The sequence below is a fragment of the Cinclus cinclus genome, chromosome 25 (genome assembly GCF_963662255.1).
Source record: "Cinclus cinclus chromosome 25, bCinCin1.1, whole genome shotgun sequence".
NCBI lineage: Eukaryota > Metazoa > Chordata > Aves > Passeriformes > Cinclidae > Cinclus > Cinclus cinclus.
In genome coordinates this window covers 4,170,406-4,194,955 of record NC_085070.1, presented here as the reverse complement: position 1 = coordinate 4,194,955, position 24,550 = coordinate 4,170,406, and the positions used below count along the sequence as shown (strand labels likewise).

Genomic DNA, 24,550 nt, shown 5'->3' with positions numbered 1-24,550 from the left:
GGAGCCAGAATTGCCACGAGAAACCACCAAAATATTTGGCTGCTCTGCTGCACTCGTGGGGTCTCTTGCTGGCTTAAATTCTCTAGGAAAACCCATTTTCTGTAACAGCTGACACAGCTTCTCCCCCTTGCTTTAAAAAGGGATTTTCAAGGAGAAGAAATCCCAGATGGAAGCACCGAGCGCTGTGGGCTCTGCTGTTCATCCTCACCTCCTTCACTCAGGACATCCCCAGCTGGAAATCTCAGCACCTCTGCAAAACAGCCCCCCCCCCCCCCCAAAAAAAAAAAAACAAAAAAACAAACAACAAACTCATCTCTACCTGGTTTTTGCTCCCCAAATCCAGGAACTGGGGAATTGTTGGGGTGTCCTGTGCTGGGCCAGGAGTGGGAATTGATGATCCTGTTGGGTCCCTTCCAATTCTAAGCCTCTCTTAGGGATGTGGATAACACCAAAGAGAAGTAGAAAATTGCCCAGAAAAGGAAATACTGTGTTCAGCAGTGCCATTATTTACTGTTTTAAACCTCCTTATTTTCACTTTTCCTTCTCACATAGGCAATGCCATCCCACATTGCCACCTGTGCACGCTGGACAATAAAAAAGGATAAAAATCACAACTCCCCCTGCTAAAACCTCTGTGTTCACTGAAGCTCCCAACTCTCCCTGTTTTCAGTTTGCAAGGGAAAAAATCAGATATTGAAAGCACAGTGGATAACTCAGGGTGCAACAAGGCTGACCAAGGTTGGGAGGAATCAGTGGCAGATTTTGGGATCAATCTACAATGCACAAGGTCCATGCAAAGGAAACCTCTCACCTGGCTGCTTGCAGGAGGCAGATTTCAATCCCCTAGCCACAGAGCCAAGCTTTAACTCCTGATTAATTCATGGCACAGTCTTTCTGCTTATAAAATACAAATTTTATAGAGTTTCATGCAAGATATCCATGGGGAAAAAAAAAAAAGCTGTACCCCCACTGTGCCGACTTGCAGAGATTGGCACCTTGCACAGCCCACAGTGGGAAGGGAAGAACCCCCAAAATGAGCTCATTACTTCTGGTTTGCAGCTAGGAGAGTGAGTGAAGCCAGCCCTGAGCTCAGGCTGTGAGGAGGCACCTGGCTTCCTGCCCAAAACATCCCTTCCTTTTTCTGAGGCCCCTCCAGCTCCACATGGCTAAAAAAGGCAGTTGGAAAATGTCCTGGAAGCACAAAATGCTGCATCTCTCCCTCTGTCCCTGCCTGCCTGCAGGGAGCAGCTCTAGGTGAGCTCTGGGTGAACTCATCCCGTTCTGGAGGAGTTTTCACACAGCTCCTTGCCCCGAAAAGTGTGCAATTAATGACTGTTCCTGGCACTCCCCATATTCCTGGCTGTAAACTCCAGGTGTCAGGTTGTACCACAGCCCCTGCAGCTCTGAGGAACTCCAGGCTCTGAAGAAAAGCAAAAACCACTCGATTTCTTTTCACTCCATGCTGGTGCTGTGGGAGCTGAGCTGGCAGCTGGGAATGTTTCCTCCTGAACCTGGCACTGTTGTTACAGGAAAAAAAAAAATATTTCCCCATTATTACTAAAAATGGCAACCGAAAAAGGCACTATTTATACTGCAAGAGCCAAGGGGGATTTGTTGGGGTTTGGGGTTTTTGTTTTGGTGTTTTTTTTGTTTTTATTTGTTTGGGGTTTTTGTATGTTTGTTTCTTTGTTTGTTTTTTGTGAGGTGTTGCCTGGAATTGTCACAGCACAGGGAACTAAGGCTCTGCACCAACTCCATCAGCTCTGCTCCGACATCCCAAGGGTGGAGGGAGCAAAATGATCCCTCCACCTTCATCTCGTGGTGCTGATTAAGAACCTAAAATGATCATTTTCATCCCCATCTCATGGTGCTGATTAAGAACCCAAAACGATCATTTTCATCCCCATCTCATGGTGCTGATTAAGAACTCAAAATGATCATTTTTATCCCCATCTCATGGTGCTGATTAAGAACCTAAAATGATAATTTTAATCCCCATCTCATGGTGCTGATTAAGAACCTAAAATGATCATTTTCATCCCCATCTCATGGTCCTGATTAAGAACCCAACGTGGCCATCTCTGTGCCAACCCTGAGTATCCGACACAGCTTCACTGGATGGGGAATGACAGAGCTCTTCTACCTCCCGTTCCCGGGTGCAGAATTCCAAGGAAATCCCTTCTCCTTCCCCGCGCAGCCACCTCTCCCTCCAGGAGCTCCTGATTTTGGGACCAGTGGTGGGGGAAGCAGTTACATAAGTGCTGCAGGAACCGAGGGGGAGAATGAATGTCAAAGCTTGCTGGAACACGAACCCGGGAGCCTTGTGGATTCAGTCTGCAACATCCATCAAACGTGATTAATTTTAATGTCACAACATTTTAATGTCAATTACTTTTAATGTCACAGCTTCCTATTTACTACCTCAGCCACATTCCCGAGTTGATAAGAGATTCCCCCAAAGAACTTTTAAGATTAAATAAATAAACAATTCAGGATAAATGCTACAAACAAGCAGGAGCCTCCCTGCTTTTGGAAGGATGTGGGGAATCTGTTCCAAAGGCACTGAGAAATAGAGCATCTGAGGCTTTCACATTTAAAGCCAAATTACTACTTAGTAAAAATTCCCTTCCGCTCTTTTTTTTTTTTTTTCTGGCCATAAATTCGGCAAATTCCAGATGCCAGCTGGAGATGTGGCTTGATATCATTTGAATTAGCCAATAATAAATTTTATTTAGGTGCTGCAGAAAAAATAACGAAGCTGTGATTGTGGTATCTTAAAATTTGTGTGAAAAAGAAATACCAGGCAAGTTAAGACTGACGAAGAAATTCATAAAGGAATACTTGAGACTTAAAAATCTTTAGGTTTTCAAATGGCAAAAAATAAGCAGCTGAAGGGGGTTTTTTGTTTTTGTTTTTTTGTTTGTTTTTTTGGTTTTTATTTTTGCAGTGCAACTCCTCACAATTTCAAACCCATTTTAATGCCACCCATTTAGTAGCCTGAACTCACATTCCAGTTCCAATGGTTTTATGGTTTTTTCTGAACTTCTGTTTGCTAAATGTTATTTTAAATAGCTGGTGAGGTTGACAAAGCCTCAAACTCCCTGGGGTTTCTCACCAGAACAAAAGGAGCTTTGTGGATATCTTTAGAACAAATTATAAGACTGAGGAGAAGTCAGGCCTCTAATATGAAACTGAGATGGGTCACAAAAGATATTTGAACAGACAAACTAAAGTAAAACAGGAAAGTGAGCCAGGCACCTGCACGGCCTTTTTTAGAGTCCAAGAACTGACTTGGTGCAGTCATTAAAACAAATTCCTGTACCTATATTTGCATTTAATGGTGAGGCATGAAGCAGCTTTATCTCAGAGCGGGGATTTTAAGCCCATAGCAGTTCAGTGGGGCCCTCTAAGTGCACAGTTCCACCAGTTTAAATCTCAACCAATAACCAAACTGCAAAAATGAAATTCTCCATTTAGCAATAGATCTGTCAAAACAGCACAGGTGACTTTGGCGGAGTTTGAGCCATTTTTAGTGCAGCAAAGAGCGCAGAACATCAGCACGGTGTTTGCAGCTTGGCAGCCTGCAGTTCAGCCGTGTCCTTCTGCTCCAAATTCGGTTTCTATCCCGCATTTGCCAAACCTGCAGCTACCAGAGCTGAAAACCCCTGATGTTCTCATCCCCAAGAGTTCTCAGAGGGCTCTCACAGGCAGCAGGGGCTGCCCTGATCCCGGGGAGGCTGAGCATGAACCAGCCTGAGTTGTCAGATGCTGTTAAGATCCAGGGCTCATTAAGAACCGAGGCCGGAATTTCCATGACTCAATGAGTTTAGATTCCCTGAAAAGAGGGAGGATTATCCCAGCACTCTCCATCTGGGCTGAGTGAAAGGCAGCCTCGTGTTCACCTGGACACTTAGCCAGGAGGATTGACTCTGAAAGGTAAAGCCAGAGGTGCCAGACAGCACAACCTGACAAAATTCTGTGTGTCTGACAGCAAACACAGCCTGCAGCCATCGCCAGCCTCCCAGAGCTCACCTTCCCTGAGCTGCTGGGAGCAGCCTGTGCCTGGGCTGTGCTGCAGGGACCTCGCCCTGACCCACTCCAAGCAAAGGCTCCTAGACAAAGCCCCACGTTCTGATTATTTACACATTTCTTCTGTCCTGACCCAGCCAGAGACAGACAGAGAGGCTGGGAGGCTGCAGGGGGGTGTGGGAGGGCAACTCTTCCCCTCAGGCTCCACAAAACTCTCCCAAAGCCAAAGCTCAGTCCCCTCGAAAGTTTCCTCAGATTGTTTTTGTTTCAATTCTTCCATCACTTGGAAAAAAAAAAAAAAAAAAAACAAACCTCTTTTCTTTATCACAGCCAGCATCAGATCCACTCAGATTCAGCAGGTCAGATCTATAAACTCAGGCAGTGTCTGTAGTTTTTATTTGCACCTCAGATGTTGGCCATGGAACATGAAAAATCTCGAGTTTCCTCCCCAGTTTGGTTCCCTTTTTTCCCCATGGCAAGCTGGGTCCATCCCATCAAGCCTGTGTAGGGGCTAAACAGCATCCCAGTTTTCATTCTGAGCACTCAGTCCTTAAAATCCTTTAGAAGACAGACTTGGAGTTAAATAAAACAGTACCAGCAAAACCTGAAATATTTTCCTTTCCTACAACCCAAGAAGAGCAAAACTTGTGTTTACAGTTTTTTAAACTGCTTTAAAATCTTTTAAAGATTCCCACCTTTCCTTTCTGGAGACTGCCAACCCTACAGGGCAGGGATTATTTCTAAAACTGCCCTCACTGGTGGCGCTGGGCAGATGATTTGATGCTAAACATTGACAAAGGCAGAGCTGGAGCCATTTTCCTCAGGAATTAAGGAAATTATACCAAGAAATGGAACATCCAGCTGCTGGAAAACAGCTGCCAAGTGCTTAACTTCTGTTCAGAAGGATATTTCTGTCTGTTGAGCCTATTTAGGAGGCTCAGTGGCAAGTGAAATTGGATTATTTATTTTTCTTCCAAAATATCGATACATGCTTCTCCCCTAATGCCCAATAACCAGCAGTAAATTTCCCATATTTATGGGGAATATACTATGGGATTCCACTTATGGATTTTCTTCCACCTCCACCTGATACTGGGTCATTTCAGAGTGGAACCATCACTGAATTAACCCCTTCTCTCCCACAATCCTGGAGTTCCTGGCTCCTTATCCCCTTGTTTTCTGTCAGCCAGGACCTGACTCACTGCAAGAGAAGTGAAATTCTCACCAGGCTGCCCAGAGAGTTTCCTGATGTGACTGGGAGAGCTCACAGAGCCGAATCAGGGGCAGGAATTGATGAGCCAAGCCTGGGGAGCCACGGGAGGAGGAATTCTGGCTAAATGAGAGAATTGGCTCTTGCTGGTGGGGAAAAACCAGCTAAGGAAAAGTCAGGATTCTAATTTGTTTAACTGTGTCCTTCTCCTTAAACCTGCTCCTGTTAGTAACTGGAAACAAAATAACAGGTGAGGTGTCTTAAATAGCAGGAAAGAAGCTAACAGGCTGGGTGGATATTTAAATAACTGGAAACAAGCTAACAGGCTAAGTTATATAGTTTAAATCTCTGGAAACAAGATAAGATGCTGAGGAATACATAAAATAACTGGAAAGAAGCTAACAGGCTTAGTGAATATTTAAATAACTGGAATCAAGATGCTAAGGAATATTTTTAATAACTGGAAAGAAGCTAACAGGCTAAGTAATATATTTTAAATAACTGGGAACAAGACGCTGAGGAATCTATAAAATAACTGGAAACAATCTAACAGCTCAAGTGATTATCTTAAGTAACTAGAAATTAGATAATGGGCTAAGGAATATTTTTAATAACTGGAAACTAGCTAAAAGGCAAAGTGGGCATTTAAAATAACTAGAAACAAGCTAACAGCTTAAGTAAATATTTTTAATAACTGGAAACCAGTTTTGGGCACTCCAAATAACTGGCAAGCAGCACCCAGCCCAGACTGTGCCTGTATTTTTGTTCCATATCCTCATCCCATCCTGGCACCCAGCGCAGGGCACAGCTTTAAGGTGTGACTCTTGCACTGACAATGAACATCCCTGGAGCTGGAGTGGCAGGAATCCCTCATTTCCCTCTTTCCAGCCTGGATTTACCCTCCTGTGCTCCTCCAGCCCAGCCAGCTCAGCAGAAAGCAGCATCAGCTTCATCACACTGGAAATTGTTTGTTAGTTTTGCTTAGTAGAGAAGGGATTTAAAAAAATTAAGTAAAATAATAATAATAAAAAAATCAAATAGCTCCACAGTGCAGATTAGAGCAGCCCAGACTGCCCCAGCCTCCATCTGGCCTCCATTAACATCCAGACACAACCCCAAAGTGTCTGCCAGGCAATATTTGACATTTGTACAGAGCAAGCCAAACGAGATGTGTCCAACTTGGGGGTCCTGATTGGCCCAGGGGGGGTTTTGGGTGGTTGTAGGCACCAGCATGGCTGTCAGGGTGTCCTGAGCAGGGTTTGGGTTGTGCTGAGACCAATTCCCCTGCTCAGAACTGATCCTGCAGCATCCAAACTGCTCTGGGGGGTGTGCAGGGGGGGGACGCGGCCGTGGGTTTGCTCAGAAATGTTTTATTCAGGCTGTTTATCCTCAAAAGAGCATTTTCATCTCAGATTAAATTATCTGGACTCTGTTTATTCTAAACACAGGAGACAGGACTCAAGCATTTCCTCTTTTAGGAAGTATGGTTGAGTGTATTTCCTACAAAATTTATAAAGAATTCAGGCAAGGGCTTGTGTGGCTCCTTAAGATTTCAAACCCTTCTTCCCTAAATGCTGAAAGAGCTGCCTCTGTCAGGGCACAGCTCCATCCCAGTGACACAAAATACAAATGCAAGCAGACAGCAGCTATAAGCTCTTTGGAAAGGGTAGCCTGATAAAAACCATAATCAAATTATTTACCAATACTCCCCATTTTGTCTCAAGACCGTAAATTCCATTTTATAATGAGGCATTTCCCTTTTTTATAAAAAAAACCCCATCTTTACGGCTGGGGAAGCAGAGCCTTCAAAAGGACTTGTTAAAAACCCCTCCTGGGACTGGAGGTGAGATGAGTTGATCAACAAGAGAATTGAATTCTAGCAGTGAAAATTTTCATTCCAGCAGATGTCAAAGTCAACACTGGAATTGGAACAAAATCCACAGATTTCTGTCTTCCCATCTCATCTCCTTACAAAGAATTCTGAGGGTTTTTGCAACAAGGATACCACGTTTTAAATGGCATTTTCCATGCTTTAGGCACCACTGTTCCTGCAGGAAGTCTCTTGCTCCACCTGAAGCTCCAGAGGAGCGTTCAGCTCAGTTTTCCAGGACACCTGAACAGCAGATCCTGATCAGAGCTCCTCTGCCCAGGAGAACCCATGTGAACACCCAGGCCCCAAGCTCCAGGAGCTTCCATCTCTCCCAGGACATTTTCCCTGGCGTCTCCCTGGAACGTTCATCTCTTATGCACAAGTGCTGGATCAGGGAGGGCAGGAGGAGAGGAGCAGTGGCTGCTGTTCAAAGTGGCTGCAGAAATAACATTCATCTGCTCCATCCAGCGCTGCCTGCGTGGCTCCAGCAGCGAGGGAGGCTCTTTAGGCACTCTCACCATCGTTACCTGCTCAATTACTGCTGTTAGAATGCATGGCTGGCACCAGGAGCTGCCCATCCTGCTGCTCCACCAGCTCCCTCCACCAGGGGAATTCTTCCCGGTTTATTTTTAATTCTGCCTCATAATCAGGCCCTAATTTTATGCATATTGGCTCAGGATATTTTTTCCCTTTCTTCTACATTGTCAGTCTGCTTGTCACATCCTTGCTGAAGGGGATTCCTCACTGAGTCCTTCTCTTGCTAGGGTAGGATGGCCTCTTTTGCTTGAGGATAATAGGCTCTGACAGTGCTGACACAGAAAAATAAAACCCCAGAATGATTTCAAACCATGAGCAGAGTTGTTTCCTCCAGAGCAGGAATGCAGAGCTACTCCTGCCCTTTCCTCCCAGAACCCAGACCCAGCCTAAACCCAGCTCCTTCTCCTCCCCCCGAGCAATCCCAGACGCTCTGACAGCCTCTCCCTCACTTGCCGATAAGATTATCAGTTTTGGTAACGAGGAGACCACACACTGCGCTCCCTCCATGAACTAAAGCTGCCAGTGTCACAGCAGAAGCTACAACAAGGCTGGGACACTAAATCAGCAAGAGAAGAAGAGAACTGGATATCCTCAAAGACAAGAACATCACAAACCTCCTAAATCCAGGACAATTAACTCTCATTGCCAGGCAGATCCTACTTCCAGGTAGAATACACCTTTTCTAGGAGACAGCGAGCTCTGTTCCAATCTCCACACAGATATTTTAGAAAAAAAAATATTTGCTTTTTAGTCTTTGGAGTTTTTTTTGCCCCCTCTGTTCTGCTTTTACAGGATTATCATAAAAAATGAAGCAGCATTTAAACCAGCAGCAAGGGTGGAAGAGCAGTGCTAATTCCTGCCTCAATCAGCTCCTTCCTTGCAGGAACTGGAAATTAATTTGCCTTCCATGGGCTGAAGCCGTTCCTGAGCTCTTGCTAAACCAGGAGCTTCCAGTGTGGAGAGATGACAGAGACACTGCAAGAATCTGAGAATCCCAGACCCCACCAGAGGCCTCTAAAAGCCCCAAAGCCCCAAGAGAAGATGAGCACACAGAGTTAAAAGAGCTCCAGCACACTCCCAGCCTGTCTCACCAGCACCAAGCCAGGAGCTTTTGGAGCTGCTGTTTTGGTTTTTTTTTTTCTGGGCAGGCTGGGTTTTCCATGTTGCAGAAAAGGAAATGTTGAGAGGACAACCCCGAGGTCAGAAACTCGAAGGAAAAGCTCCAGCCAGCAGCAAAGGGATGCTGCACACATGGGTTTGCATCACAGGGTGGGGGAGAGGCTCCGAGGCTGCTCTGGGAGTGGGGAAGGAAGGAAGGAGTGGCACTGGAAGGGGAAAGGTCCCTGCATATGTCATGTGCCATTGCAAAGTGATAAAAAGAATTTGCATTCTCCTCGGGGAAAGCAAATTTTATTGGTCAAAAATAAAGGACATCCTTCTGCCCAGCACAGCCTCCATTAGGTGATGGTAAAAAAGGGGATGAAAGCACAGTAGGAAATCACTTATAGCAAATAATTAGGTTTTTAATTTGTTTAAGATTCATTGAGGTGGGATAGAACATGCTCTGCACCACCATTACAACCCTGAAAAGGGAGCAGGTTGTGCTTTATCAGAGTTTTGCTGAACGAAGAGCAGTCCCCAGCAGTGCTCAGAAAACCACTAATAAGGCTGGAAAATGTCAATATTGCCTAACTGGCTAGTTAAAATCATTCTACATGCATGAATAATCAGCTTTTGTTATCAGCTTTGTTTTATCCCTCTGCATGTTTGTTTTTTTGTTTGGTTTGGTTTTTTTGTTTGTTTTGTTTTGTTTTGTTTGTTTGTTTGTTTTTTTGCTTGAAGGTGTTTGTCAGGAGGAAGGGAAGAAAGTAAAGAATTTTTTAAAGCTAGATATCTTCAGTTCCCAGCTTTTCTGCAGGGATTTCTGGTCTGGAATGACACAGAGAGATGCTAACCTGGTGCCTGGTTTGTTTGGGCAGCGGACAAAACCAGGTTGAAGCCTGGTTAAAATTTAGGGTTTCCATGCAAACCTGTGAGGCTGCAGGCTTTTAAGGAACAGTGCAAACAGTCAAAGAAGCAATTCCTGCCTCAGAGCACTTAAAATCCAGAAAAATATCAATGTATACTGAGAAATATCACCCTGAATTCTTCTGGCTGTTGCAATAAGGCCGAGTTTCCTCCATCCACGTCCTGATTTTGGCTTCTCCTGTGGAGATTTCGGAGAGGGGAGGATGCCTGTGACAACCCCACAGCCTCCACCGCGTTTGGAGCCCTTTCCTAATGGGAATGCATTCCTTGCTGCCCCACAATGGGAGCAGCACGCCCAGGGCGCTGCTCAATAGGAAAAAAAAAAAAGCCAGCCCAAGTCATTAGAGGAAGAAGCCTTGTGTCATTCAGCATGGTTTTGTGCAGAGCAGAGCAGCCCAGGAGCTTCCAGCCTCCCTCCTAGCAGGTCACACAGGGCCTGAATGAACTGACAGCTGCAGAATTGTGGTTTCTGGTGGCTCCGGGGGTAGCCTCGGGCTAAGAGGAAGGAGCTGACAAAGCCAGAAAAGCCGGGATGCATTTGGCACAGCCCGGGAAGCGTGTTCCCCCATTAAACCAGTGCCTGGCAGGTGGAACAGACTGGCTGGGCTCTCCAGCCCCATTTCTGCAGCGACTTCAGAGCGCTCTGCAGCTCAGGAGGGAAAGGCTGGCACGGGCTGAGCGCTCTCCCTCTGCAGATCAAGCACGGAGCTGTCAAACCCAACATTTTCAGTTTTCCAGTGTGCCCCCAAAACTTGGGATGGTTAAAGGATGCTTCCTTTGGTGTGACCCAGATCAGGTGTCCCCACAGTCACAAATTCCACAGTACTAATCTTTTTAACACTGGAAATGGAGACGCTTAAAACAAGCAGACACTTAAAGATGAAGCCTGAATCACTAAATCATGAATCATTGGCAAAACCCAGACTGGAACCTCAACATCCTGAATGCTTCTTTGACCAGAAGATGCTCACCACTGCTTCAAATCTCCTTTTGAATAGAAAAAAGAAAATATATATATATATAATCATGGCATTTGTCAACACAAAAGCTCTGCTTTGTCTAGCTGAAATTCCCTTTGTCTCCAAGCAAGAGCTTGAAACAATGGAGAGGAGGAGAGGCTTTGCCCAGAGCAGAGACCACAGACAAAGCTGCACTGTGGGAACATCTCCACGGCATTGGATGGATTCAAACAGCTCCTTCTGTGACACGCTGGGGCTCCTGGGGGAGCAGCACCAAGCTGTCCCCAAGTGCCACCTCAGTGACACTCAGCCCTATGCTGGAACCGACCTCACCCAGGCATCCAAAGAGAAAACACCACCAAAGCATCAGAGCTGATGAGCAGGAATCCTTTGAAGGTCTCCACACAAGCACAATGTCAAATTGCTCAGGTGGAACTAAGCTTCTGAACTTCACTGACAAAAGATTTGTGGTCTGCTCTGTGCTCAAGTGACAAATAACCCGTGTCTGAGTGTCACAGCAGCATCCATCCCTCAAAGACACGCTGGTTCTCCTTGCAGGAAGGGATGGAGCTGGCACAGGCGGCTCCCAGTGACATCCAGCACCTGCAGAGCTGAGTGAACACAAGAAAAGCCACACTCCCAGCACTCAAACAGCAGCGGGGGTGAAGGCAGTGAGAAGCAAGCACCAGAACATCACTCGCTGATAAATAGAATTTCTGCTTTAAAAATAAAAGCTTGTCAGTCATCACATAAAGCTGAATTTCATTTGCTGTTGTTTTGGAAATGTTCAGGTCCAGCATCCTAAATTAACTGAGGTTCTCCAGATCTGTCTCTAAACACCACACCAGGTTTGCTGCTCATCCATTTGCACGATGTACAAACAGCAAATAATAATACAATATACAATCAGTAAATAAATATTAGTACAAGGTACAATTGTAAATAAAAATGAATACAGTACCCAAATGGTAAATATACATTAATCCAGTATAAAATCCCTTTTTGCAGAGCCCAGCTCTTGCACCAGTCTGAAGCAAATGAGGCACAGAGCTGCCAGCACCCCCGCACTCAGCAGAGCCTCAGAGTGCAGTGCAGCATCACTGAGGGAGTGAGAGGCTTCACCGAGTGTGACTGAAAGCTCTGACACCATTTTAACACTGCTTTTATGCTCGAGGAGTTCCAAGTGAGGCTACCAGAGATGTCTGGAAATTGGGCAGTGCTCCCACTTCGTTTTTTGAGGGGTGCAGCAGCCTGGGCTCATCTGGGCTAAACTCCCTGCCCCAAATCCTGGCTTGGTGTCCTTGGAGTCACCTGAGCTCTCCCAGGAGATTCTTGTGTCCCTGGGCGAAACTCACTGCACCAAATCCTGGATTTGGTGTCCCTGGGAGCCACCCAAGATCCCCAAGCAGATTTTTTTGTGTCCCTGGGCCAAATTCACTGCACCAAATCCTGGGGTTGATGGCCCTGGAGTCACCCAAGTTCCTCCAGCAGATTCTTGCGTCCCTGGGTGAAATCACTGCACCAAATCTTGGGTTTGACATCCCTGGGAGTCACTAGAGCTCTCCCAGGAGATTTTTTGGTGTCCCTGCCAAGCTCACTGCACCAAATCCTGGGTTTGGTGTCCCTGGGGTCACCCAAACTCCCCCAGTGGATTCCCGTGTCCCATTTTGAGCTGTGGCTCTCCACGAGCAGCTCCTGTGCACGTTCGTGTCTCAGGAGGGGCAGGGAGGTTCAGCAGCCTGATGCTGCTGCTCTGAAACCAGTGCTAGTGCCAGCCAGTGCCTGGGGAGAATGAAGCAATTTCCTTAATATTGCTCAACAAGGCAGGATCCAGCCGGATTCCCAGACACCACGGGCCTGCAGCCTCACTCCAGCAGTCACTCTGGAATTACCCCCGCTGCAGCACAGCTCCAAGTCTGGCTCTGCACCTCTCCCTGCAGAGCTTCGAGAAATTCTGCTTTGTTCAGGAAAAGGGGAAAGGGAAAAAAAAAAAAAAAAAGCCCTGATGTTGGAGAATGTGGCTCCCTTTTTTTCCTCTTGTCCCTGGAATTGTGATTGGAAATAATTGGAAGTGTCACTGGAAGTAATCAGAAGTGACAGTCCCTGGGCTACAAGGCTTTTGCTTCAAGTCTAACGATCCCCCCGCAAAACAAAACCTAAATTTAAACAATGAAGTCATAAAGTGATTTGCCTTCAAGGTTGAAAACCCTGCAATTTTATTTATTTTTTTTTAAATAATAAAAAAAGAAGTGGCTGGCTCTGGTTCAGTTCAATATTTAAGGCTTGCTGTGTTAGATGAAAGCACAAAACACACAAAGACACCCCGTGATTTCTGTCCCTACCTGGCCAATCAAGGTCCATCTCTATATTAAACATTCTTGTGACCTTTGAAATTCTGTCACATCTTGAAGGAAAAACACAGCCTGAGCAACCTGAGCTGTGAGACTCATCCAGCACCCATCTCAAATATTCCAAATGCTGGAAAACAACATAATTCCAATATTTTGCTGAAGCACAAAGGGAATGGAATGGAATATTTTTTTTTTTTATTTATATTTCTGCAAAGGACTCCTAACAGCCCATCCAGGCACTTAGGGAAAGAATCTGTTCAAACAACCTCACAGCCACAATTCACTCCATGTATTTACTAGATACAAAATCTGCTTTTCTTATTTTCATATGCAGCACGAGGTAATTCAGAGACCCAGCACACAGAGCCAGGATTTCCTTTGTGTGAGGTTTCTGTGAGAGCCCAGCAGCACCTCACGCCACGAGCGCAGTTCCTCAGCACAGTGGTACCAAAAAGCCATTAATATGTGATAAATATCTTCCTAGGAAACAAAGTTAAGTCTCTCCAGGTGGCAGGTGAAGGATTTCAGCTTGGATTCAGCTGTTTGTTAATGATCTGCACATCACTGCTGTGTCCACATTTGGGGATGGATCAGGAGGAAAATGACTTTAAGTCAGAGCTGCAGAGGTTTTAGCCATGTCCCAAACGCCCCATCACAGTCAGAGCGTGCACCCAGCCGTGGCTGAGTTTCCTCTTCTCTCAGATGTGCTTGGAATGTTCTCTGTGCAATTTGGCCCTGCTGGAGTGAATGAAAACCTTCTCTTGGAGTGACCCTTCCCAGCAGCAGCAGAGCTGGGGCAGTCCAAGCCCAGCCATGGTCACCCCTTGCCTCTAACCCTGCACGCTCCACTTCAGAGCAGCTTCCAGGGGAGCAGCCTCCTCCTGCCAGGCAATGTCACCAACACACCCCAATCTTCACTGGCCTTTTCCCTCCAAAGGCAATTCAACTGCAGGCACCAAGCTGAACTCCAACCTTTCCACCCAGTCACATCCACCCAGGCTTCAGCCTCATTTTCCTGATTAAAAAAAAAAAACAAAAAAACCCAAAAAAACCAGTCGTGGCAGCTTCCCAGGAGGAGAGAGGCTCGGAGTGTGCAGTGATGTGTATTGATCCTTGTGGGACGGCAAATCTGACACTGTGGGGCTGGGGCTGAGGAATTCTGAGTTAAACATTTGCCTTTTTCAGCTGCCAAATGATTTCCTGGAGAAAGGGAAGGAGCAGATGAGGACAGGATGGGTTTTGTGTCCTCCTGTCACATCCAGCACCTTAGAGCTGCTCTGTCCTCTTTACAACTTGTTGCAAAGCAGAGACAGAGCTCACGAAGGAGTCAGATAAATAAAGCCAGGTGCCAAGGTGTGGCTGAGGAGAGCCTGGCCTGGTGCCCATCCTCCTTTTCTAGGACTGGGGTATTTCTGGGAAGAAGGAGCAGCTTTATTCTGGGTTGGTACCCAGCACAGAGCTCCAGGCTCCTGTTGGATTCACCTTCCCTGCACCCCGGCCAAGGAAACACATTTTAGCCCCGGCTGGCAGGGGTGGCTGTCACTGCTCCCAGCGATGCTGAGGGGAGGACAGAGCCCAGGGGATGAAGAAGTCGGAATTCAGCCTCGTGCCTGTTGACTTCTCACACATTTTCCACTGTTGTGCTTCCTGCCCGGCCGTCGCTGCATCCTGCACTGTGCTGTCATTTGAGGCTCTATTCACAGACCTCCCTGACCCGACTTCACCCTTCACTTTTTGCTGGGCTGCTTCTGTAAACTAAGCTTTTCTAAAAACAGATGAAGACACAGCTTTGAAAAGAAAAAATGCAAAAAAAAACCCCAACCAAGACAGACCCATTCATCTTTTCAACAAGGCACCACCAAGCTCCCTCTGCACCCAGAGCAGCCTCTCCTGCAGCACACAAGATGTTCACAATAAAACACATTTCAGAGGCACAAACACTGCCTGCAGCCTGGGCTAACACAGGGAGTTGTTTAATTAGAAATTTAAGGTGTATTTTGACTAAAACTATGGGGAGAAGGCGCAGAAAGCAGCTTGCAGCACCTCATTTTATTGCCACCACACACAGTTCTTAGTCCAGTGTAACAATGAATAAAAGAATTTCCAAACACATGCAAGACTGGCAGAGGGACTGCTGACATCTCTTTCCATTTCTGAAAACAAATCCCAGACTGCAAAGGTGCTGAATCCCCTACAAAACCCCTGTGTTTGCCTGGAGGAGAGCAGGGGTGTTTGCTGTGATCCTGAGGACAAACACCAGGACATCTCCGTGCCAGTTGTGCAATGACATTTCTGGGAAGGAGCTCGTGCTGCTCTTGCACAAAATATCCTTCTGAAGTGGGCCAGCCCCCCCAAAATCAAACCACTAATTCTGTGTGGAGGAGACAAGGCCAGGGTTGGTACAAAGGCAAAACACCACTTGTTTTCCATGGGAAATTCAGAAAAGTTGCCTTTCCTCTGGCTCTACTTCCCATAAAAATGAATTCTTCTCCACAGTTTTGGCATGCTGCTTTTCCTCACTCTGGCAGGTTACTCTTTTCTCTCTTTTCTTCCTCATGGTAAAATGGAAAAAGCACAAAGGGTTTTTTTTTTTAAAAAAACCTCTCCAAATTAAACTTTTTTTTCCTTGTTTTTAGATGTTTAAAATTCCAACTATTTCATATAAAACAAAGCACCACTAGAGAAAAACAGGCAATTTATCATCAAGTGTCTCAACAACAAATATTTGATGCAAACCATCCCTGGCTTTGGAAGAATAGGAATGTCTCAGGAGGAGTGTTAACACTGATATTCTGCCAGAGAGCAACTCAGTTGTGCCTGTCTCCCTTAAATCCCCCCTTGAGTACCAAACACATCCTTTGCTTTCCTTTGTTCCCTTTCCTCAGGTATTCCCAGAGCACTGTTCTAATAAATGCTAGGAATTAAATCCACACTCCTCTAACAGCCTGAATATCTCACACAGTTGATGTTTTGTTGCCTGCTCTCGGAATTGGAGATGAATTATTATCAATTCCATGAAGCTGTCCTGGGGAGAAGAGTCTTTTGTAAAAAAAAAAACAAAACAAAAAAACAACAAAACACCACCAAGATCCTTGCATTCCTTCAGGAGCCAGTGACAAAGGGGAGGTGAAATCAAGACGCAAAAGTCACTCACAAAACTGCTTTTCCCAGCTGCAGGTTGGTTTTTTACACCGCTCCTGAGCCAAGGTTTGTGCTAAAAGTTATAAAAAAATGAGGCAAAACCCTTGTACTACCAACCTTCAACACCATGGAACAGTCAAAGGCAAGAGAAGGAGCCAAAGGAAAGTGGAAAATAGCAAATATATATTTCAGTTATCACTGAGAAATTCTGGAAATACCTGGAAAATCAGCATGAACAGAGGTCTGTAACCTTTGTTTTAGGCAACCTAAAAATTATCTCCTTTGGTTTCTACTGTTTCTGGGAAACCAGCAGGAATAAAGGTCCACAAGCTTTGTTTTAAGCAACCTAAAAACTGTCTCCTTTGGTTTTTACTCCTGGAAAATCAGCAGGGACAGAGATCTCGAAGTTTTGTTTTAAGCAGCCTGAAAACATTCCTTTGGTTTTTTATTACTAGTGGAAAACCAGCAGGAATTAAGATCCACAAGCTTCGTTTTAGGGAACCTGAAATCTGTCTCCTTTAGATTTTGGGAAATAAAGGTCCATAATTTTGTTTTAAGGGACCTGAAGTCTGTCTCCTTTGGTTTTTGGGGAAATAAAGGTCCATAATTTTGTTTTAAGAAACCTGAAATCTGCCTCCTTTAGTTTTTGGGAAATAAAGGTCCATAATTTTGTTTTAAGAAACCTGAAATCTGCCTCCTTTAGTTTTTGGGAAATAAAGATCCATAATTTTGTTTTAAGGGACCTGAAATCTGTCTCCTTTAGATTTCAGGAAATAAAGGTCCACAAGTTTTGTTTTAAGGGACCTGAGATCTGTCTCTTTTAGATTTCAGGAAATAAAGGTCCACAAGTTTTGTTTTAAGGGACCTGAAGTCTGTCTCTTTTAGTTTTTGGGAAATAAAGGTCCATAATTTTGTTTTAAGGGACCTGAAATCTGTCTCCTTTAGATTTTAGGAAATAAAGGTCCACAAGTTTTGTTTTAAGGGACCTGAGATCTGTCTCTTTTGGTTTCCATACTCCCAGCAGCAGCATCCCACTAAACCCACAACTGCCAGCTGAGAGCAAGGACACTTCTTTAAAAAGCAGATATCCCAGCGGGTCCTGCTTTGCTGTGGCACAGGACAGAAGGGTTTAGGGAGCAGGGTGCCGGGGACAGGGCACCCCACAGGTTTGCTGCGCTCTCAGAGCAGGAACGGGCAGCGTTTTCCAGCAGAGCAGAGCAGAGCCCCGGGCAGCCCCAGCATCATCTCGGATTTCCCAGCTACCAGCCCATGGATACCTGGGCAAATGCTGCTGTCAGAGGCAATTCCTCACTCCAGCAGGCCCTGCAAGGAGCTGCTCCGTGACCTTTCTGCTGGAGCAGGGAGACAGGAGGAGCTGAGCGCTCAGCGCAGCTCCCTGGGACAGCGCTGAAAGAGACCCCTCGACCTCCCGGCCCGGGGGGCAAGGCTCAGCTGCTCAGAGGGATTCCGGCTCTCAGCACCAGCCCAGATTGGCACCCCAGCTCTCACAGAGCACATCTGGCTCGGCTAAATCACTGCTGAGGTGATTTCTGGCTGCAGCGCGGTGGGTGAGCCCTAGCACTGCTGGGAAGGGTCCCTGCCCACAGCAGGGCTCTGGAAGGGGGGACGGAGTGATTGGGGTTGGCACATCCCCCGCTCTGACCCCCAGAGCCTGCAGGTCCTGCGGGGCACAGCACTGACAGCAGACAACAGCTAAGGAAAAAGCTCGTTAAGCCAGTGACAAAGCCAGGCATACAAATAATCACCCCTGAGAACTGTTTCCACCATGAGAAAATCAGGTTTTTTTCCTTGAATGGAAGGGTCGTTAAAAACAGTCATGGTTGACTTGGAGTGGGGGAAAGACAGAGGAGATTTCCCACCCCGTAAAATTTAAACCAATTCAGGAACACATTCCAATGAAAGCACTGGCTACTCCTTTATTGGGTGAAAAATGCAACATTCTATTATGAATTTTTCAACTCCCACTTCAAAATTCTGCTTTTCAAGGGTGCAGTGTGTTACAAAGGGAGTTTGTGACACCTGATTGTCACTCCTCAGCTGGTCACAATCCTGTCACACTCACAGGCAGAGCATGGGCCACCTTCCCCTCCTCACTTCCCTGCCTCAGCCTCCCCTGGCAAAGTGAGCCTGGCCATGCTCTTGTCCACACTCAGCACAGTCTTTCATCTTGTCTTGTTTAAAGAAAGTCTCCTTCAAACAGCCTGGCTCCTGTTTCCTGTCTCCTCACACAGCTGCTCGTGTGCCCCAGAGAGGTAAACAGTGCAAAAGCCAAGAATTGTGTATATTAGCCACGTCATTAGGATGTTTAATGATGAAAACCCAAACCTTCCTCTCAAGGCTTATCTAAAACCTTTTTTTTTTCCACATTAGTCTTCACTTTATCATAAAAAAAAATAAATAGCAAGACATCACTGTCAGTTCTGTAGATTCTTACTGCAGAAAATCCAGCAAATCATGCTCCCCAGCCTCCTTGTGTTCAGGAGGATCTTGGAACAGGGAACCACAACATTTCCTTACATTTCCCTGGATTTGCTTCTAATATTGGTGAATGAGGTTGGACAAGGAGCAGAAAGACCAAGTCCTGTGCTGGCAAGGCAGGTAAAGCTCAGGGGGCAGCTCAGTGACTACCATGGGACCAGGAAACAAAACATTCCAGGTTTTGCTCTGAGTTTTGAAGACAATTCTCCCCTCACCAGTGCTTGGACAGGAGAGGCTGAGAAACCTGACTCCAGGTGAGGGCAAAGTGTCTTTTGCTGGTCATTCCTGTGTTCCTGTCAAATTGGAGATGCTGAGGATGCACTGATAAAGCCACTTGTGTTCTATAGATAAAAGCAGCAAAGGGAAGTTGTTGTTCTATTACAGACAAACTCACCTTTTGTGCGGCAACAGTTTGTTCCTTCTGCTCCAAACCTTCAACATATTGGAATATTCAACAGCTGAATAGGATCAAAGACTGCAATTCCCACTGTCTCCCTCAGCAAGGTGAGCAACCAACACTTCTGTGTCCCAAATTTCCACAGAGCCACTTCCTGAAGGGTTGAGCAGCCCCTGGCAGGAGCTGAGCTGTTCCTAACCCTGCTCTCTCACCTCCTGGATCCTCTCCAAACGCTCCTCAGCACCGAGAGGCACAAATGGCCAGAGCAGATGTGCAGGGCACAAAGCGCTGCCTGCACTGCTGGGTTCTCCAGCACATCCAAACCCCATCACATCCCTACAGAGAAAACCTCTGCTGAGAGCAATCCCCGGAGCAAAAGCCGCTTCTCCATTTATGAGCAGCTACAGATATTGCATTTGATACAGAAACGTTTGTACAGATGTTGCATTTGATCACCAAGCCTCCCTCCCTCGTCCACATTCCTCACCCGGGAGGTTTAAACTGGGCTCTCCCTGCCACAATCCTTTAGAGCTGTTCAAAACCCTATTGTCCCTGTCCCCCATGGCCTGGCACTCAGCTCCTCCCAGGGAAGCAGCCACCAGCCCGTTTTGTCCCACCTGAACCCAGGTTCCAGCACCCAGGAATCCCTGGGAGTGCCAGGGCTGGTGCCTGGCAGCAGGAGGGAGGCACAGCTCACTCCTCACCTCGCTGTGCTCCTCCAGGAGCCCTCGGACACCTCGGGGCTGCCAGCTCCACCTTTCCTTTCCTTTCCTTTCCTTTCCTTTCCTTTCCTTTCCTTTCCTTTCCTTTCCTTTCCTTTCCACTGTTCCTCTCCTCCTCAGCCAACAGCCCCTCTGTCTTTTCTTTCCCTCCTTTCAGCAGCCCTTTCTTGGCTTCCCCCTTCTCGCATCCTTTTCTCCCCCAACTCCTCCCTCCTGCACTCCAACACATCTGTTTCTAATCTCAGCCATCCATTGGAAACAATAACCCCTTTTTATTTTCAAGGTCTGAATACCCCAGTGCCCAGCAATTCAACACAGTTACACTAATTTGGCACTCTGCCTGAAACAAAGACATTTTATTCACCTTGTTTTGCCCAAGAGGTCCAAGCCCCTCTCTCGTTTATCCCTGAAAAGCTCTGCCCTCTTTAAACAAGAAACACACATTCCCAAATGAGTCTGTTTGACCAGCACTTTTTAAAATTAATCTGGGTAATCGGGGATCTCTGGCTGTCAACCTGCTCATAAAGCAACCAGAAAAGGATCAGAACTCAAACACCACTGAAATTACAGTTTTCCATAAAACTTTCTTCATTACAAACCCCTTTTCTCCAACTCACCAGGAACGAATTTCAGGCACACGGAGGAGGCTCATGGAAGTTGGATTAAATAAAAACCGAGCAACACCAAAAAGCCAACCTACCTAACAAGAGGATTGGAAGTGCAGACATTCCGTCTCCCAGCACGAGGGACTTTTCCTCCCTTTTTCTTCCTCTCTCCCAAGGACGGCAGACAGACCTGCACAGGATTCAAAGGAACGCCTCTGGAATGCACCGAGTGTAATTGCATCCATGTGCCACAAAAATAACCAACTTCACTCTTTCTTCCCTCCTGCTATTCACCCGCTGGTCCATCTTCCATCCAGATCCAGCAAAGCTTTTTTTTTTTTTTTTTTTTGGAGGGGGGGGAATCTCTGAGGCTGCAAATTCAGGGCCCTGGGAGTTTCTGGGGGAGAAGAAGCAGAGGCAGCACGGCAAGGACTTCACATCCACGGCAGCACAGAACAATTCTGCCTGTCTGGAGAGGAGAGAAGCAGGGGGAAAACACTGAGCTCAATGTTCACCACATGGCTGCCTCCCACTAGAGCCCCTCCCTGCCATCAGCTGGGATTAATAGTGAAGACCAGTCATGTGGGTGAGGTAGAGATGATTTCCAGCAAGAATACAGATATTTAAAAGAGAAAGAAGAGGATTTCTCCAGTGGCAAAACAGTTAACTTTGGAGGCAGCCAAAAAAAAAAAAAAATCCAGCATGGAAAAAAAAAAATCAGATTTGTCGCTCAGGGGTTGGAGGGAGACTCTTGCAAAAAGCTCCTCAGGAGGACAAACACACTTCCCTGCATGCATTGGCTTTGGGGTCTTTTCTGCACTGGAAATTGGAGATTTCAGCCTTGCTGGAACACTTGGTCTGCCTGCTGAGTGGTTGCCTTTTTTGCATTTTTAGGAGAGAAAGAGCTCCCCTAAAAATGGATTTAATTTCACGTCGTAGTTGTGCTTGACTGAGGAGGGCAAAGCTCAATCAAGCAGAAATTGGTGGCTACAGGGTGCAGGTTTTAACTCCCTCCCAAAGAGCATCTTAAGGCACACAGAGAGACCTTTACAGCCCATCCTCAGCTTCACCCTCGTGCAGGGGAGCAAGTTTTAAAAATTACCTCAGGTACGCCATAAAGAAATACCCAGCACACACAGCAGAAGGGAAATAAAGCAGATTTACCCACCTCGGTGCCTTGGAATACAGAGCAAAAATTCCTCCCCTTAGAACAGTTATGAAAGTGTTTGTAAAGCCTGGAGGAAAGCAGCAAACCGTGGGCAAGGCTGCCAGCCTGTGGTTTGGGACATCACACTCCAGTTTTCCAAGCTTTCTTTCCTTTCCCTGTGAAACTCCACCCACACACAATTTCTCTATACTTTCCCCCCCAAAAAAAAAATCAGGGATAAAATGTTGTTCTGCCCCTCCAGGGATGAAAACAAGCCCTGTGCAGAGCCAGGAGCTGGACTCGGTGATTCTTTTGGTCACCTTCAGTTCAGTATATTCTATTTTTTATGAAATACAGAAATATTCATGAAGCCCTCATTGAGAGGCACAACCCTTGGAAGCTCTGAAGGAATTTGGTACCTTTGGTGTTCATGACAAAACTCTGTAGGTATTTATGGGAAGACAGCAAAGAGTGCTGCCAAAATCAAACCCTAAATTTGGATAGATCCAGAGACAACAAAAGGGATAAAAATCATCGTTCTGCACCCAGTTTCATGACAGTTTTAATTGCCTGTCCCAGCCTCAGATGGAGACAAGAGGAGCATTTGGCTCCTCCTCTCCAGAACTGATTTTCTCTCTCTATCACAATGTTCTAAACAGCATTTTTGTCTAATATAGACTGATCATCCAAATCTAACCTTGATCAGGTTAGAATATCACGGCTCCCACAGAGCAGCTCTGTCCATCCCACACAAACAAATCCCAAAATGCCTCCAGATTTTTTTCCCCACATTTGACCAAACCTGCTGCTGGTCTCCCTAATGAATGGACCTAAAACCCCCTTGATTCTCAGAGCAGGACATGAACCAGTGGAGAAAAATTCGTTTAATGCCTCTGCTGCTCTGCAGGCCAGGCAGCACCGAGCTTGTCTCTGTGCATTACAAGTGTGACAGAAGATGTCCCGGGCTCTGCTGTGAATTCCCAACATCCTGATGGATTTAATAGGATCAATTCCTCCCCAGGGAGAGGGAGAGGAGTGCTGGTACCCTGCACTGCCTGCCCAGCCTCCCCCAGATAAAGCTTTATTTTTAAATAAGGGTTAAGGTTTTATTTAAAGTTTTATTTGCCCCTCCGAGCCCCGTGGGGCTGGAGCGTGCAGGGGGAGGAAGGTGGAGGGTGGAAAGGGAAGCTGTGCATGCAAACCTCCTCTTCCTCATCCCATTCTGCATCACCTCCTCCTTTGGGGGGCACTGAGGATTCTCCCTCTGGTTTTTGGTTCCTGCAGCAGTTGCAGCGAAGGCACAACCAGGATAGAGGTGCTGCTCGCCCACACATCCTCTGTCTGCTGGTTCTGTTCTGGGGGAAAAGCTCCCCTCTTTGTTTTTTCAGGAGTGGGGGATTCCTTCCTTCCAGGAGGTTTGTGACAGCTCTCACCTGGTACTTCATGGGAGATGGATCAGGAATTCACCCCAGGGAGAGCAGGGGGAGAGAAACTGATGTTGGAGATAAGCATTAAAGCAAAAGCTTTGTAAAAAACTGTGATAAACCGAGTTGTGTTTTCAGTATTTCAGAGTTCCTGTGCTGCTGCTGACAGATCCCGACTTTCAAACTCAGATTAAAACACCTGGCTACAAAAACCTGCAGAAATCCTCTTGGGCCACAGAGCAGTTTTTTGCGGAGCTGAGTTTCAGCCCCTTGACATTTGGATGATCAAACCTTCCAGAAAACACACTCCCTTAAACCTTAAATCTTGGCAAGTCTCACCCCAAGAGCCTGCCAGCAATGTTTAACATTGTACCCAAGCAGCATGAGTGGGGACTCTCTCTAATCCCAGCTGAAGTTCTTTTGTCCATCAGTTTATTCCTTTCACTTTGTTCTTCCTCCTCCAAGAAAACACCTCCTTGAGTCTGACTTGTCCCCCAGTGCTGCAGAGCTGCTCATTCTCTTCTTAGTGGTGTTTTAAAATCCCCATCACCAAAACTTATCCAAAAGCTGCATTTTCTCCCAAAATCTCCCTCTATTTCTATCCCCTTGGTGCTGATTCATTATTGCCTCTTCTCCAATATTCCCTTTATCAACTTATCTCGCTCAGTTTAAATGATCTGAGCAGCTTCTTGATAAAGTCACTAAAAGAACAAAATTCACTCATCACTTTGAATCTCTTGAGCAAAAAAAACCCTCCTTCTGTTCTGTTTTTGGGGTTGCAACTGAAAAAACAGCAAGGCAAAAAAACCCCAAATGACACAAAAAAACCTCAAAACAAACAAAAATGTTAGGGCAGAAATAAAACCCTTCACACAGATTTCTTTTCACAATCAGCCACTGGAGGAAAGGATGTTTTCTATTTTGTGGGAGCCAGACACTTCTTTGTAAAGCAGTTGCTGTTGAAGGAGCTCTCCTCTCTCACCCAGGCTTCAATAATTGATTATAAAAGCACAATTAGTCATTTAGCATCAGTAGGAAAATATCCCTTCAATGAGGCACAGGACTCAGAGTGTCAGTAAATGCATTTGTGGGGTAAAAAACAATTAAAAATCTCTTTAAAGCTCCAGCTCAGAGCCTCAGTCCACAGAGCTCCAAGGTTTATTTTTGTTTGTGTGAGGGGAAAACACCCTGATTATTTTTTCATAGTCTTATTTTCCTCTGTGAGGCTGAAACTCAGTGGAGTCAAAGTAAATCGTTCCTCACACAAACAAAGAGAATTTTTAATCTTGTAATTTCTAACTTCTAATCTTCTAACTTTTGAAACTGCTGCTTCAAAAACAAAGAACTGAGCACAGACTACTTACACTGAATCTTTACTAAAGACCAAACCAGGTCAAAACCTACAAGGTTTAATTTTGATCACCATAAAAATCTTCAAATATTTTTACAGTACAAGACCTTTGTTTACAAGCCAAGCTCTAAGAACACCCCTGAGAAGAAAACATCACCCCCTGGTCTAAAAAATGCACCAAGGCATCATAAACAAACAATATTTTCTCTTTTCCTTCAAGTTTCAGGCCCCAGCTACAAGGAGGGTACAGAGGAATGCAGGTGTGGGGTTCAGGGGATTG

At 45.9% G+C, this 24,550-nt stretch overlaps 1 protein-coding gene across 1 annotated transcript in view; it reads right to left on the bottom strand.

Annotated features, from left to right (window-relative positions):
• CLMP (CXADR like membrane protein) overlaps positions 1 to 21,411 on the bottom strand; it is a 44,014-nt gene extending 22,603 nt beyond the window's left edge. Inside the window, 2 exon segments of the mRNA XM_062508740.1 lie at positions 20,444 to 20,487; positions 20,489 to 21,411. Coding sequence (XP_062364724.1) covers positions 20,444 to 20,487; positions 20,489 to 20,589 — 145 coding nt within the window. The 5' untranslated portion in view covers positions 20,590 to 21,411.
• Between the last annotated feature and the right edge of the window lie 3,139 nt (positions 21,412 to 24,550).